Genomic DNA, 16,303 nt, shown 5'->3' with positions numbered 1-16,303 from the left:
CCATCCAATGGCTGGTGTCATAACTGATCACATGTGCAGCATTATGGCAGTTGAAGAATCATTAGAGGCCAAGATGGCAGCTTCCTTGACTGAAAACGATAGGAGGGTTTACTTCCACTTTAAATTCTAAAAATATCTGTTGATCCTGCAACTGAATTCCACTTTATGCTGCTTCCTGTGATAGGAAGACAACAATGCTGCACTACCCCTAAATTCAGAGCAGCATTGCCACCCTCCTATAGGCTGGCACTATGGTAGTATAAGCCATATCCTGCAAAATCTTCTAACAGCAATTTCCCTGCTAATTCCCAAACAATCAAGTCACATCTAGTCATACCCATTGCTTTCTGGATTGACAGCACTCCCCGTGCCGCTAAAACCTTCCCAGTGCAGGCTTTTCAATTTACGAGGCTTGTGCATTACCCCCGTGTGACCGGTTTTGAATCTCACACAGGAGACTTTGTACATCATTTAAGAACATCATATTTCACTTCATAACCTAGTGAGATCTCAGTGCTTGGTTGTTGTGTATTCACAGACACTTCACAGGGAAATCAGTCGTTCCACAAAGGAGACAGAGCATTCAAGTAAAAAGCATTTTTGTATTGCAGGCCTTGAAAAGTATGCTCTGCCCATTTTCTTTTTAAATGCATCATACTTCACTGCTGAAGCAGAACACTGATACATGGACAGCAAAGGTTGGCCTCTACATGTGACAGCAATGCCTTAACTGTACAAAGTAGAAGTATGGAGACCTTCATATGGTATAGTCTGGAAAATGTATACAAAGAATTCTGCCTAAAAGAAGATTTTTTTTTTTTTTTTTTTTTAAATACATGCCTTTATCTGCAGTTAAAAAAATTCACACAAAAAGGAATAGAAATGTATCCTTCTCATTAGTCCATGTTCATTGAAGAACTGTCAGACTATGCACAAATATATACACCCGATATGATCCATACATTAGTAAATTATTTTCTGTACACGCCAATCACTACTTGTAATAAATTGACTTACTTTTTCCTCTCCTTTTCCCTTTTTAGAGTCTGTGATCCTCCTGCTTGTTGTGCTTGGGACTGGAGTAATTCTGTCGCGGTCTTGCGTTTCTTGAATTCGTTGACTTCATCCTCCAGACTTTTCTTTTTATCCTCGAGCTTCTTCTTCTCCTCCTGGTGTAATTTCTTCAAACGGTCAAACTTTTCATGAAGCTTTAAAAAATTTGATTAAAAAAAACAAAAAACAAAAACAAAAAACATCAATGGGCTATCTGATCAAGAAATTTTCCAGAGCAGAAAGATTTAGCAGAATTGATCTGTTTCTTATGTATTCTTGCCCAATTATACTAGAAAATCTACAAACAGAATGTAATTACTTATGAACGCTTCAAGAGAACTAGGTGATAATTATGCAGCCTTGCCTGGAAATCATTTCTATCCTCACCCTTCTTATTGAGCTCTAGCTGAACTAAAAAGTTGCATCACAATGGGTTCTCTTTGAAGGAGTTCTACATGATAAATTAACCACTAGCTGCTCCATTAACACTGGCAATAAGGCAGCCATATTCAATAATAAATCTGCACAGCAGACATTTTCAATTGCTTTTAGCTGATGGGTAAAAACCATATGAAAAAAATGGTGAAGAGTTATAGTACACTTGACATTGTGAATAACATAAATCAAAAGTAAATAAAAAGGTTAGTGTCCAGCACAAAATGTATAAATGCACCAAGTATGCAAATTGAGAGTCATGTCAAAATACCTACCCCTTTCACATTTGGCGGGAGGTGCGTAGGCGAACCATCAGATTTGTGACGCTATTCGGCCGCTAGTGGGGTGATTTTACCCCCACTAGCGGCCAAGAAAGGGTTAAAAACCACTGCAAAGCGCCTCTCCAGAGGCGCTTTGCCGGCGGTATAGCCGCGCTGCCCTACTGATTTCAATGGTCATACACTGCTCCTTCACCTCTCCAAAGATGCTGATAGCAGGACTTTTTTTTACCGTACTGCCAGCGCACTGCTCCAGTGTGAAAGCTCTCGGGGATTTCACACTGGAGACACAGCAGCGACTGTTTCAGGTCGGTTTGTAGGCGCTACTTTTAGTGCAATAGCACCTGCAAAATGACCCGTTGTGAAAGGGATCTTAATTAACATCTGAGAGAATCTTCAACTGCAATCCATGTAGAGTCAAAGCTGTTAGCTAAAAAGAAAAAAGGTGTCACTTAAAGCGGAGTTCCGCCAAAGAAACAAAAACAAAAAACTTGACAGTTACTTACAGGTAACTGCTTTTCTAGGATATCTTCAAGGATGGCACATCTGACAGGAAACACAATCAACACATGAGGTTAAAAGGCCCCTTCCCTTCCCCCTGCACCTCAGTTCTACCAAAGAAATAGGTTATCCGGGTGCCAGAGAGAAACTCTTCCCATAGTAGTTGCATCAAACCAGGGGTGGGAAGTAGGCCTGCCGTCCTGGAAGATATCCTAGAAAAGCAGTTACCAGTAAGCAACTAAATTTTCTCTAGTCATCTTCCAGGACGGAACACCTTGGAGGATGGACAAGAAGTTCAAGGCCTACCTTAGGGTGGGACCACTGCTTGTAAAACCTTCCTTCCAAATGTCAGATCCTGAGGCGATAGCAGTTCCACTCTATAGTGCTTCAAGAAGGTGTCCTGCTTTGCCCATGTGGCTGTTCAACAGATCTGTTCTATTGAAGCCCCAGCTCTTTCTGCCCAAGAGGCCACCAAAGGTCCCGTTGAATGGGCTTTAAGGTTAACTGGTACTGGGGAACCTGTCTGCTCATAAGCCATTCCTATGGTTTGTCTGATCCACCTAGCCACTGTAGATCTAGATGCCTGCCCTCCCTTTCTAGGGCCGCTAAATAGAACCAAAAGGCTCAACTTCCTAAAATCTTTCAAGTATGTCAGCAAACACATCCTGACATCTAATAACTTACATTTTTTTCTCTCCCTCGTTTTTCCGTGGTTTTCACAAAAGGAGGGCAAAATGATCACTTGAGATCTATGAAACTGGGATGCGACCTTGGGAAGATATAGCGAGTCTTATCTCCAGTACCAACAGAAAAGGCTCCTTAATTGACAGGGCCTGCAGGTCGATTACCCTTCTGGCTGTAGTGATGAACAGTAAAAAGGCTGTCAAAAATGTAATTGAGATCTCCTGAGCTGGTTTGAAAGACGCTTTCGTGAACGTCTCCAGGACCAGCATTAGATTTCATGGTATGAATCTATTAATTTTTACAAGGGGTTAACCTCTCCCTTGCTAGTAGAAATCTCTTAATCAGGGGCTCTATCTGTACCTTCAGGGTGTTCGGGGGAAATCCCCAGATACACCCCAGCGTGTAAGAATTCAAGTACCACTGGTACCAAAAGGATTAGAAACCTCTCTATCCTGGCACGTGTGAGAAGAAATTCCAGATTCTTCAGAAGATATTCCTAGTGACCGGTTTTTGGCTACCTAGGAGGGTCTCAATTACGGAGTATCCCTGGTCTCCGAGAATCTCCCTCTCAAGAGTCATGCCGTCAACTTGAAGAACCCCAGGTCAGGGTGAAGGACTGGCCCTTGTAGAAGGAGATCCTGCCTGGGCGGGAGACGGAGTGGAGGAGAAACCAACCATTTTCTCAGAGTAGAAAACTGTGTCCTCCACCACCATGGGGCTATCAGGATCAGCTTGTACTCTGAGCGGGCCAGCCTCTGTAGAACCCAAAGTATTAACCCAACAAAGTATTAAGGCATATGCTAGGTGACAATCCCAGTCTTGAGATAGATCATCCACTCCCTGCAATGCCTCCTCTCTGGTGAGAGAGAAAAAAAATTATCCATCTTTCTGCTCCCTCTGTGGGCGAAAAAGGTCTGACAGACCTAGCCGGGACCAAGGCTTTTGGAGGGGACTGAATGCAAGCCTCTTGCCTTGTGATTATGGGCCCTGGCATTTGGGGGAATAGTGCTCTTTGTGAGCTATATGCCTGGGTCCATGCCCCCCCAAAGATACACAGACTCTGGATATGTATATGCCACCTATTGTTGTTTGTGCTAATTAACCCTGCAATTGAATGAAGGAGTCCAGTGTTGATTTAGATAATTAGCTCATGTTAATTCTGTTCCTAGCTACAGTTGTATTGTTAGAATAATATGAGCAGGAGGGGGGACCTCCTCTTCTACTGTATTATAAATACTTGTCATTTTGGTTCTAATAAATCAGTCCATGTTAGCAGTGAAATAAGTCTTGTCTTGTTTTATGCTTGGGAGCGGTTGGAATATCTGATATCTATATTCAGACTGGGAGGTAGTGGTATATGACGAAAGCACTCAAGTGGAGTGTAGGGTCGTTTCCACACAAAGTCCATCTTCGGAAATCCAAACCTTTATGTGGACCGCCGATATGGACCAATTTAGAATATCCAAAACCAGGTTCAGTAGTTTCCTGGACCTCGTGCCACCCTGACGATTCAGATAAGAGACAGCTGTCACGTTGTCTGACAGGACTTGGACCTCTAGTCTCTGAATCCTGCCTCCAAAAGCCTTTAATGCCTTACCCACCTCAAGGAGCTCCCTGTGGTTGGAGGAGGCCCTTGCTTGGGTCAGTGTCCAGGATCCCTGTGCTTGGAGGTCCCCCAGGTGAGCACCCCAACTGCTTGCGTTCTAAGTGGTCCCTGCTGTCTTCTGGGACCTGTGTCTCTCCTAGAAGACAGTGGGGGGGACAGAGGAGGCCCTGGACATGGCGTAGATCGCCACAGATACTGCGAACTTTCGCCAGAAGTAGGAGCAAATACCTGTATTAGACAGGTATCTGCTCCCCCTGAAAGGAGCCAAAATGTGACACTGGGGGAGGAGGGAAAATCCGGACAGCGGAAGTTCAATTTTTGGGTGGAACTTTATGCAAAGTTTACTTTTCATTTTGCCACATGGATGACAAATCTAAACAGGTGTTGAATCACTCTGCCTTTCACATCAGATGAAAAAAAAAAAAAAAAAATCCAGGAAGCTGAACTATATGTCAGGAACATTGTAAAGCACATATTAGTGGTAATAAAGGTTGTCTGTTAACTTTTAAGTTAAAAAAAATATGAACAGGAATATAACACCAAGAATACATGTTGCGTCCAAATATATTTAGACCAACTTACATCAACTGAGATTTTACAAAATGTATTCACCTCAATTGAAAGAAAAAAAAAAAAAATAAAAAAAAAAAACACTTGCCTGCACACCTGCTGTGTGTGGTGAAGTCTAAGGCCGCGTACACACGGGCGGACTGTTCGCCCAACTTTGTTCGTCAAACAATCCGACAAACAGTCCGCTCAAAATTTGCATGAACGGACTTGACCACACACGATGAACGAACAGTCCGCTGAAAGCGTGCGCGATGACGTGAACGGCACGTACGACGGGACGAGAAATACGACGTCCAATACACTGCAATGCAACCTTAGCTGTGTAAATCCTTTCTGAGCATGCGCGAAACTTAGTTTGTCGAACAAGCCTACACACGAGCGGACTGTCCGCTGAAACCAAGTTTCAGCGGACTGTCTTACGGAAATTCCGAAAAACTTTGTTCGTCAGACTGTCCGCTGAAACTGTCCGCTGAAGCCCACACACGAGCAGACTGTCCGCTGAAACACTGTTCAGCGGACAAAGTTGGGCGAACAGTCCGCCCGTGTGTACGCGGCCTAAGGATGAGCTTGTTGTTTTGAGAATATATATATATATATATATATATATATATTATACAATATATATATTATATATATATATATATATATATATATATATATATATATATATATATATATATATATATATATACAATATATATATATATATATATATATATATATATATATATATATATATATATATATATCTCCCCAACAAATTCCCGAGCGCCACTCAGGACAAAAGATGAGCTCGGGCATGTTCCCGGCAGGCTTGGGCATGTGGAGTTTTGGCGCTAACAGCGCCAATCACAGGCACTGAGACTTCCCGATCTCTGCAGCTGCGGACTGGGAAATGTCTCAGTGCCTATGATTGGCGCTGCGCGCTGTCAGCTTCCCGGCGGCCTGAGCTCATCCTTAGTCCTGAGTGGTGCTCAGGTATTCGTTGGGGGCCACAAAAGATATATTTACAAATTACCAGTGGGGCTGTATTAAAACGGAACACGGGCCACAATTAGCTCGCGGGCTGGACTTTGGACATGGTTTATTGAAAAAAAAAAAAAAACGGAACGGATAAGTTCACCGGTCATAGCATGTTACACCCATATTCGCGGTCACAATTTAGGAAAAGAGCCCACCAGGAAGTCATCACAGGCAGTGAGACATTTCCGATCTCTGCAGCTACGCATCGGGACAATGTCTCACTGCCTGTGATGACTTCCTGGTGGGCTCTTTTCCTAAATTGTGACCGCGAATATGGGTGTAACATGCTATGACCGGTGAACTTATCCGTTCCGTTTTTTTTTTACTTTTTCGATTAGTGCAGCGCAGTGCCTACTTCCTGGCGAGTTCTGCACGTGGAGTGTGCAAACACCCCAGAGCTCATCCTTACTCCTTACAAAAACAAAGTTTGTCTGCACATGTAATTATGTTTTAAGTCAAACAAGTACCTCTTTTTCTGCTTCTTTTAATTCTGCTTCCTTCTCTTTAACCCTTTGCACAAACATTTGTCTCATTTCTTCCTCTTTCTTCTGCAATTCACCCAGAAACTCATTTCTTTTTGCTTCATATGTCTCTTGTAGGCTAAATACAGAAAAAGAAACAACATTTGTATGAAAGGTTTTAAAACAGGATGGGTTAAGTCCAGGTATAGTAGGCCTACCAAAAAATGGGTTCAGCTGGTGTATGCTCAGATACACCCCAATTTGCATACTTTTGTATACTGTATATTGCACTCAGTACCTTAACACTGGGACCTAAAATAGAGGACAAAGCCATACAAAAGAACAGGATACCTTGCAAGGGACAGAATATTTATTTATATTTCTAACTACATTGCCATCTACACTATATTACCAAAAGTATTGGGACACCTGCCTTTACACGCACATGAACTTTAATGACATCCTAGTCTTAGTCTGTAGGGTTCACTATTGAATTGGCCAAACCTTTGCAGCTATAACAGCTTTAACTCTTCTGGGAAGGCTGTCCACAAGGTTTAGGAGTGCGTCTATAGGAATGTTTGACCATTCTTCCCGAAGCGTATTTGTGAGGTCAGGCACTGATTTTGGATGAGAATACCTGGCTCACAGTCTCTGCTCTAATTCATTCCAAAAGTGTTCTATTGGGTTGAGGTCAGGACTTTGTGCAGGCCAGTCAAGTTCTTCCACCCCAAACTCGCTCATCCATGTCTTTATGGGGGTTGGGCTTGGCCCCTTGGTTTCAGTGAAGGGAACTCTTAAGGCAGGGGTGTCCAAACTTTTTTCAAAGAGGGCCGGATTTGATGAAGTGAACATGCGCGAGGGCCGACCATTTTGCCTGACATTCTTTGAATCGTTAAAATTCGGTCTAAGTGTGTTCGTTCGAGCTCTAATACACTGCCCAACAAGAATTATCTTGCCTTTGTGGCTGTGTGTGGGAAGAAATGAGCTTGGGCGTATTTGTACATACTGTATTAATTGGCGTATAACACACCTTCACTTTAAGAGGGAAGTTTCAGGAAAAAAAAATGTTTAATTAAAGAACTGTGAAGCAAAATAATGGTCAGTGCCCACCAATGCAGCCTAATCAGTGCACATCTGCAGACCCACCTTTGCCAGGGACACACCCACCACAGCCAGGAATGCACTCACCATAGCAAGGAATGCCCCCACCATAGCCAGGAATGCCCCCACCATAGCCAGGAATGCCCCCACCATAGCCAGGAATGCCCCCCCATAGCCAGGAATGCCCCCCCCATAGCCAGGAATGCCCCCACCATAGCCAGGAATGCCCCCACCATAGCCAGGGACGCAGCACCATTGCCAGGGACGCAGCACCATTGCCAGGGACGCAGCACCATTGCCTGGGACGCAGCACCATTGCCAGGAATGCCTCCCCAAATGCCTCACCATTGCCAGGAATGCCTCCCCAAATGCCTCACCATTGCCAGGAATGCAGCACCATTGCCAGGAATGACTCACCATTGCCAGGGACGCAGCACCATTGCCAGGGACGCAGCACCATTGCCAGGGACGCAGCACCATTGCCAGGGACGCAGCACCATTGCCAGGGACGCAGCACCATTGCCTGGGACGCAGCACCATTGCCTGGGACGCAGCACCATTGCCAGGAATGCCTCCCCAAATGCCTCACCATTGCCAGGAATGCCTCCCCAAATGCCTCACCATTGCCAGGAATGCAGCACCATTGCCAGGAACGCAGCACCATTGCCAGGAACGCAGCACCATTGCCAGGGACGCAGCACCATTGCCAGGGACGCAGCACCATTGCCAGGGACGCAGCACCATTGCCAGGGACACAGCACCATTGCCAGGAATGCCTCCCCAAATGCCTCACCATTGCCAGGAATGCCTCCCCAAATGCCTCACCATTGCCAGGAATGCAGCACCATTGCCAGGAATGCAGCACCATTGCCAGGAATGACTCACCATTGCCAGGAACGCAGCACCATTGCCAGGAACGCAGCACCATTGCCAGGAATGCACTGACGAGCGCCAAAGGAGAATCTCCTGTTTACACGGCGGCTTCTTTAATAGAAAGTCCCGCCTCCTTTGATGGACAGAACAGTCGTCCAATGGCAGTGCAGGAGAAGGACTTCCTATTACAGAGGCCGCCCGTAAACAGGAAATTCTCCTGTGTACGGCGCTCGGTCCTGTCCTCCCTGTACCTTCCGAAGCATATATATCTTTTGTGGCCCCGGCGCTGGGAGATCGTTGGGGGCCACAAAAGATATGTATGTCCAAATAACCAGGCGGGCCGTTCAAAACCGGGCCGTGGGCCGCGATTGGCCCGCGGGCCGGACTTTGGACATGCCTGTCTTAAGGCATCAGCATACCAAGACATTTCAGACAATTTCAGGCTCCCAAGTGTGTGGGAACAGTTTGGGGATGGCCCCTTCCTGTTCCAACATAACTGCGCACCAGTGCACACAGAAAGGTCCATAAAGACATGGATGAGAGTTTGGAGAGAAGGAACTTGAATGGCCTGCACAGAGTCCTGACCTCAACCCCCATAGAACATCTTTGGGATGAATAAGAGTGGAGACAGAGCCAGGCATTCTCATCCTACATCAGTGTCAAACATTCCAACAGACAGACACTACTAAACCTTGTGGACAGCCTTCCCAGAAGAGTTGAAGCTGTTATAGCTGCAAAGGGTGGGCCAATGCAATATTGGACCCTACGTACTAAGACTGGGATGGCATTAAAGTTCAATGACAGGACAGGACACCATCAGAGCGGGATCTTTCTTTGACAAAGGGGAATTAATCCCCTTTCAATCCTTTAAATCTAAGTTCCCCAGTAGACACATACCCTTTTTTAATTTCCTCCAAATCAGACATTTCTTACTCAACACGCCACCAACTCATAACTGGAGTAGAGAGCTGACCCCTTTTGAAAACGTATGTACTAGACGTGAACCACAGAGACACATAGTCTCTGAGATTTACGCTCTACTTTTCTCCAAAATATCCAGCATGGACGACCCCGCTAACAAAAAATGGACAACAGACTTGAACATTGAACTAACACAGGAGGAATGGGACCACATACTATTAAACATTCACAAGGCCTCCATGAACGTATCCATCCAAGAAAATTGATATAAACTCTTTTCCAGGTGGTACAGAACCCCTGACAAAATACACAAATGCTACCCCAATATTCCATCAATATGCTGGAGAATCGGAGGGAATGCTGTAACTGCCCCTTCATCCGACCATTTTGGACAGAAATACACCACCTGATCTCTAGAATCACAACATATTCCCCTGATTTCACACCAGCCCAATACCTGCTCCACCACACTTCCATACCTCAGGGGCAATACAGGAAATCCCTCATAATACACCTGATTAATGCCACCAAAATGTGCATTCCCACCCACTGGAAGTCTACCACCAATCCCAGTATAAAAGACTGGATACGGCGAGTGGGACGGATAGCAGAGATGGAGGATCTTATCCATCAGATCAAAGACACTTCATCCAAATTTCATAGAATTTGGGCCCGCTGGCTTCACTTCCAAGAGTCCGCAGAATACCAAACATTACTGCATAATCCCTAGCCTGACCTGAGGGGCGAACACCATGCTTCCACGCCTTTACCCCGAAAATTGAAAAATTCAATCAGGACCCCATACCTACAATCCCCTTTAATTTTACCACCCCTCCCTTCTCCTCCCCCCCAAGCCTCTGAAGAGCATTCTACTCCATCTACAGTACTCTCGTCCAGTAACCGGAACATCCTCTGGACCCGATTTCCGGAAACTTGGGTTTCAGTGTAGAACATAGCCTAGACAGGGAGACCGATCACCTACAACCAGCTGCCAGTACCCCTACCACTCTCACAGTCAGAACCCTATGGTGGAATACCTGTCATTCTTAAAATAACCCGGTCATATCCAGGCCCAGAGTCAAGATAGTAGTGCACCTGGAAAGTTTAGACACAAACCACCGGCGCTAGTTGTTGAATCTCAGTAGAAAGTTAAGATTGAGTTACTAAAAAGTTCACATGTCTCAAGTTATGTTTTTTTTTTTTTTCTCTTGTATTAGGATGTAATACAATTCCACAAATACACTGTGGAATGTACTAACATGTAAGCTGTTGTAAAATGTAATTGCTATGTGGTTACATTTCTGTATATTGAGAATTTCCAATAAACATACCTTAAAAAAAAAAAAGAAAAATATCTCCATAGGCGACATTTAAAAATGTTTTCTTACCTTTTATTTTTTTACACTGTTCTTTGGGGGTCAAAAAGACCCACCGCAGAGACCTCTTAACTTGAAGCGGACCACCCCCTGAAGAAGAGGATTCTGGGGTTATGGCAGCTAGCGACGTAAAACGACATGTGGTCCGTAAGTGGTTAAGATGTGTTTTTACCACCCCCGTCCCAACCGCACCCACCGCTGTCTATCTCCCACACACCATCTATCTTTACCACTCCCGCACCCACCGCCCCAGCTGCCACTGCCTGCCAGCTTTTGTTACAGCAAACAAGGGGTTAAATCATGCAGCGTTGTGTTGCTTTCTCACCACCTGCTTTAACCCCTTGGACCCCGCAGAAGCATGCAGTTGCAGGGTGCATGCAGAGTGGCCCCATTTAACTGAATAGGCCACATTTGGCAGGCAGCACCTACCAAAAGCAACAGGGGGCTTAATTCTGGCTGCAGCATGTGTACACCTTTAGTTGTTGGGGGTAGGAAATGGGGGCAGTAAACTCAACCGCAAGATTTTACCATCCCCAACTTTACATGTGAACGAGCCCCCTGCTGCGGAATGCAACTAAAGGCCCATTCACAAGTGCAGCAGGCACTGCTGCTCCTCTGAAAATTGATCTAAGTATTTGGCAGGTGGTGAGGAGGATTTATGTTGCCTCCTCACCACCTGATTTAAACCCATGATTGCCATGCAACGCACGCAATTGAAACACGTAGAATGGCAATTAGAGGTTTAAATCATGTGAGGAGATGACACTGTGCCCTGAGATCTTTGACTTCTCCCAAGTTGCTCAGGAAGATCTCCACCTCTTTAACAGCTAGCTGACTGGCTCACGCCGATATACGTCGGCAAAAGGGCATGTACAGGCAGATTAACGTACCTGTACGTTGCCCTTTAAGAAGCAGTTTGCGAGCACTGATAGCCAGCACTGACTGGCTACCTAGCAACATGGGGCAGCCGCGTTGCGCGCACCCGTGAGAGTGGCCGATCTGGGACGCCATCATATGACAGTGTCCCAAAACGAGAGCCGCACCACCCTGCCATCATTTGACAGTGGCCGGGCGGCAAGCAGGTAAAGTGTTACTAAACCCAGTAATATGAAAATAGTTAATCTGCCCCCCACAGTGCCCACAGTGCACACAGCTTATAAATCTTTTTTACAATAAAAAATTGCCACTATATACCTTTTTGGTAGAGTTTTTCCAGTGCCTATATACATGCCCACATGTGTGATGTCAATGTCATGCGACCTGGCTAGCTCGGAGAACAAGTAATTATTCTCTCCAGCATAAAAGACACACTGAGCGTGTGCAGGTTGGCTACTCTGCCTGTGTTAGCTGGCTTTCCACAGACAGACAGTGCAGGAGGGAAGGATCTGTGCATACAGGATAAACAAGCATGCTATTCTGCATATACAGACTGATTTTACTGTTGAGGGTTTAGCAACACTTTAAAGGTTGCCTACCCCTGCTTTTGTAAAAATATCAATACCTGAATGGTTTACTGTCAGGGTCAGTGTCTTTGAAGCCCATTTCATCCAACTTGCACCGTCGGTACAACTCATAATGATGCGTGTGCGTCTGTTCCCGTAGATCTTCCATGTTCACCCGTATAAGCATTTCTCGTAACTTTACAAAGTCACAGTGCGTTTCATTTTCAACTGGAAGAAAAGAAAGACCGCAGTAAAAAGTTTATATGTACACACAAGTAGTTCTCTGTCAAATAGCAAGCAATGTGTTACAACTCTAAAGTGGGATATAACCCCAAACTATTTTTTTTTACATATTGTAGTTTTACCAATCCTTAAAATGTGGTGACTGCATTTGTTGGTTTTGGTGATTAACTTACTGTATTATAATGCCTACATTCAACAAAGAAGCAACAGGAACATCTTTGGACAGCAGAATTTCCAGTCTGGGGGGAGGGTAGTGTTAAGGCCTGTACACACGGTTGGACTTGTACAAACTTTTCCGTGGACTTTTGTACAAAGGGCGTGGTCCACAAGTTTGTATTGCATACACACGGTCAGACTTTTTGACAACAAACACGAACGTGGTGACGTCACAACGTACGGACGCCACTTCAAAAGAGGACGTTCAATGACTCCAGCGCCACCTTTGGTCAACTTCTGTATTGTAGTCTGATCGTTTGCATAGGTTCTGAGCATGCGTGTTTGTACCTTGTACAAAAGTCCGATGCTTTTGCGTACACACGGTCGGACTTTGCTCCATCAGACTTTTGTTGCCAGAAAGTTTGTCCGTTCGCACAGCCAACAAAAGTCCGATGAAAACAGAAAAAGTTTGTCCGATGGAGCGTACACACAGTCGGATGTTGCTCCAAAACAGCTAATTTGCATGTTTGTTGTCAAAAAGTCCGACCGTGTGTACGGGCCTTTAGATGTACTAGCATCTTTAGATACACTAACAAACTGAAACCAAACTCCAGCAAATACTTTTTAAGCAGTTTTTTTCCCCCCTTTTGGAGGAAACAGTTTTACATAAATGAAAGCGGATTTTAAGCACCTCGGTTAGTGGTTTGTCTCAACCCTCTGCTACATCTGCAGGACAGCTTGTTCTGTTGAAAAACAGACTTAATGGCCTGATCACCAGGTGAATAAAAAAATAAATAAAAAATAAAATAAAAAAGGGAAAGAAATCCTAAAAATAAAAACAAATGCAACCATATAAGAAATAGGTAAGCTACAATAATAATAATAATAATAATAATAATGTTTGATAGAGATATAGATATATCGATTTTTTTATTATTATTATTATTTTTTTTGGAACACATTAAGTTTAAATACTTTTTCGTGGGCTTTGTCTGAAGTTACACGGTTACACACTAATCAGCATTAGTTTGCAGCAGGTTGCCAATTGTCTACAGTAGCAGGTTACTTATTCAGAGCTATGAAAGGGAATATTTCCATGTGGAAAATGGAGTCTTCAGGCACAACCAGCAAAGGTCTACACACTTGAAAAATAAGCAAATAGTCAACCAAATACCTTGAACAGTGCCCCATGGGTATTGCCGAACCTTCATCATTTTGTTTCCAATTTTGGCTTCCTCTGTGCTCCCAACAACTGCAAACGGTAAGTGAGCCTGCAGAAACCAAAAAGTGTTAAAGTGGAACTTCACTCTCTCCGTCAACACTGATTATTTTTAATCCTCATCCTGCTAGCATTAGTAAGTAGACTTTTTAAGTAACCCAGGATGGGATGAGAGGAAGAGGGGCTTTCTCAGCTAAGAACACTCTCCTGCATGCATGCATGCTTCAGCTAAGGGCAGATGAATTTCAGGAAGTAAATGCTACATGTATCATTTGCCCTTACTCAAGATGGCCACTAGGTGGTTGTTTTTCAAAGTGATTTCTCAACAAAATAAAGAATCGAAACATGGATGGATGGATGGGGTAGTTTGCTTTGAATATTAAAAATAAATATACTAGAGTTGATTTGTGGTTCTCAGATGCAGTGAAGTCCTGCTTTAAATGGCAACAACAAAACAATGCAAACATTAATGCATAAAAGTAGAAAAATATACAAAATGTTATACCGGTTCATTTTATTTACATTCTTCATGTCAAGGTAAATGTAACAGTTTATCAAAAAATATAGTCTTGAGAACACTTACATTCATTGTCCCATTAATTTCTGCCACAGTTTCATCATCTGTGGGAAATTGATAGATCTGCACACCATTACTGACCAACTCACTCGTGATTTTAATCTTAAATTTAGTTAGCTCATTTTTGGAAATGGAGTCTGATTTTGCAATGATAGGAATGATGTTAACCTGCAGAGGAAAACAAAATACACCACAGTTTAGTATCACGAATCTGCCGGCCTTTACCACATTTGTACCATCATGGAGCCTGGTAAAGGGCTTGTTTGAATGTTATGGATGATTGGATTTATAAAACAAATCTCTCATGCTTTTTAAAAAAATGTAATTGCTTAGATTGCACAACACTGCAATAACAAATATGGTATGCATAATTATCTTAAGTAAAATGATTTATAAAAGCAACGAATAAAAATGTCACCCCCTAACCAGTGCTTACTATGAAATCTGAAGGTTGCAACCAAGTTGAATGATAGACAGTTTATGCTATATATAATCTAATCTCAGTATCCCACAAAAGTGAGTAAATCCCTCACAGTTTTGTAAATATTTTATTACCGTATATACTCGAGTATAAGCCGAGATTTTCAGCCTCTTTTTTGAGGCTGAAAGTGCCCCCCTCGGCTTATACTCGAGTCATCGCTGTCTGCCTGCTCGATCAGCGTGTCGAGCAGACAGACAGCGGACATTCTACCATTCAAACGCCGCGCCTCCGCCTCCGCCTTCCCCTGTGATAGGCGGAACACTGAATTTCCCAGCAGCCTGTGTTCCGCCTATCACGGACATCGTCTCATCCTCGTACTACGGACGAGGATGAGACGATGTCCGTGATAGGCGGAACACAGGCTGCTGGGAAATTCAGTGTTCCGCCTATCACAGGCGAAGGCGGAGGCGCGGCGTTTGAATGGTAGAATGTCTGCCGAGGCGCCGACGAAGAGCGGCGATCCTGGCAAGGCACGGGACGGAGGCAAGGCAAGGCACGGCACGGGACGGGACGGAGGCAAGGCACGACACGGGACGGAGGCAAGGCACGGCACGGGACAGAGGCAAGGAGGCAAGGCACGGGACGGAGGCAAGGAGGCAAGGCACGGGACACAGGCTCGGGACACAGGTAGGCTGGACACACACACACACACACACACACACGGACACACACAGGGATGGATGGATACACACACACACAGGGATGGATGGATGGATGGAGACACACACACACACAGGGATGGATGGATGGAGACACACACACACAGGGATGGATGGAGACACACACACACAGGGATGGATGGATGGATGGATGGACACACACACACACACACAGGGATGGATGGATGGATGGACACACACACACACAGGGATGGATGGACACACAGGGATGGACGGACACACACACAGGGATGGACAGGCATGTCTCACCCTCGGCTTATACACGAGTCAATAAGTTTGCCAGTTTTTTTGGGGGTAAATTGGGGGCCTCGGCTTATATTCGGGTCGGCCTATACTCGAGTATATACGGGTATATCTTTTCATGTGACAACACTAAAGAAATGACACTTTGCTTCAATGTAAAGTAGTGAGTGTACAGCTTGTATAACAGTGTAAATTTGCTGTCCCCTCACAAAAACTCAAACACACATCATTAACGTCTAAACCACTGGCAATAAAAGCGAGTACACCCCTAGGTAAAAATTTCCGAATTGGGCCCAAAGTTTCAATATTTTGTGTAGCCCCCAATTTATTTTCCAGCACTGCCTTAACCGTCTCACCAGAGCTTCATAGGTTGCCACTGG

The 16,303-nt window shown here is 44.5% G+C and overlaps 1 protein-coding gene across 6 annotated transcripts in view; it reads right to left on the bottom strand.

Moving 5' to 3' along the window:
* SEPTIN6 (septin 6) overlaps nt 1-16,303 on the bottom strand; it is a 91,863-nt gene that overhangs the window by 30,384 nt on the left and 45,176 nt on the right. For all 6 annotated transcript variants that reach the window (XM_077482924.1, XM_077483105.1, XM_077482663.1 and 3 more), the window contains exons 5-9: nt 14,526-14,687; nt 13,898-13,994; nt 12,384-12,552; nt 6,618-6,750; nt 1,018-1,208 (exon numbers count right to left, since the gene is read on the bottom strand). In XM_077482924.1, coding sequence (XP_077339050.1) covers nt 1,018-1,208; nt 6,618-6,750; nt 12,384-12,552; nt 13,898-13,994; nt 14,526-14,687 — 752 coding nt within the window. The remainder of the gene's footprint in view (nt 1-1,017; nt 1,209-6,617; nt 6,751-12,383; nt 12,553-13,897; nt 13,995-14,525; nt 14,688-16,303) is intronic.

The sequence above is a fragment of the Lithobates pipiens genome, unplaced genomic scaffold (genome assembly GCF_037356315.1).
Source record: "Lithobates pipiens isolate NorthernLeopardFrog02 unplaced genomic scaffold, aLitPip1_a1.2 Scaffold_1, whole genome shotgun sequence".
Lineage (NCBI taxonomy): Eukaryota > Metazoa > Chordata > Amphibia > Anura > Ranidae > Lithobates > Lithobates pipiens.
The sequence above is the reverse complement of the archived record's forward strand: the minus strand, read 5'-3'. Positions and strand labels throughout refer to the sequence as shown.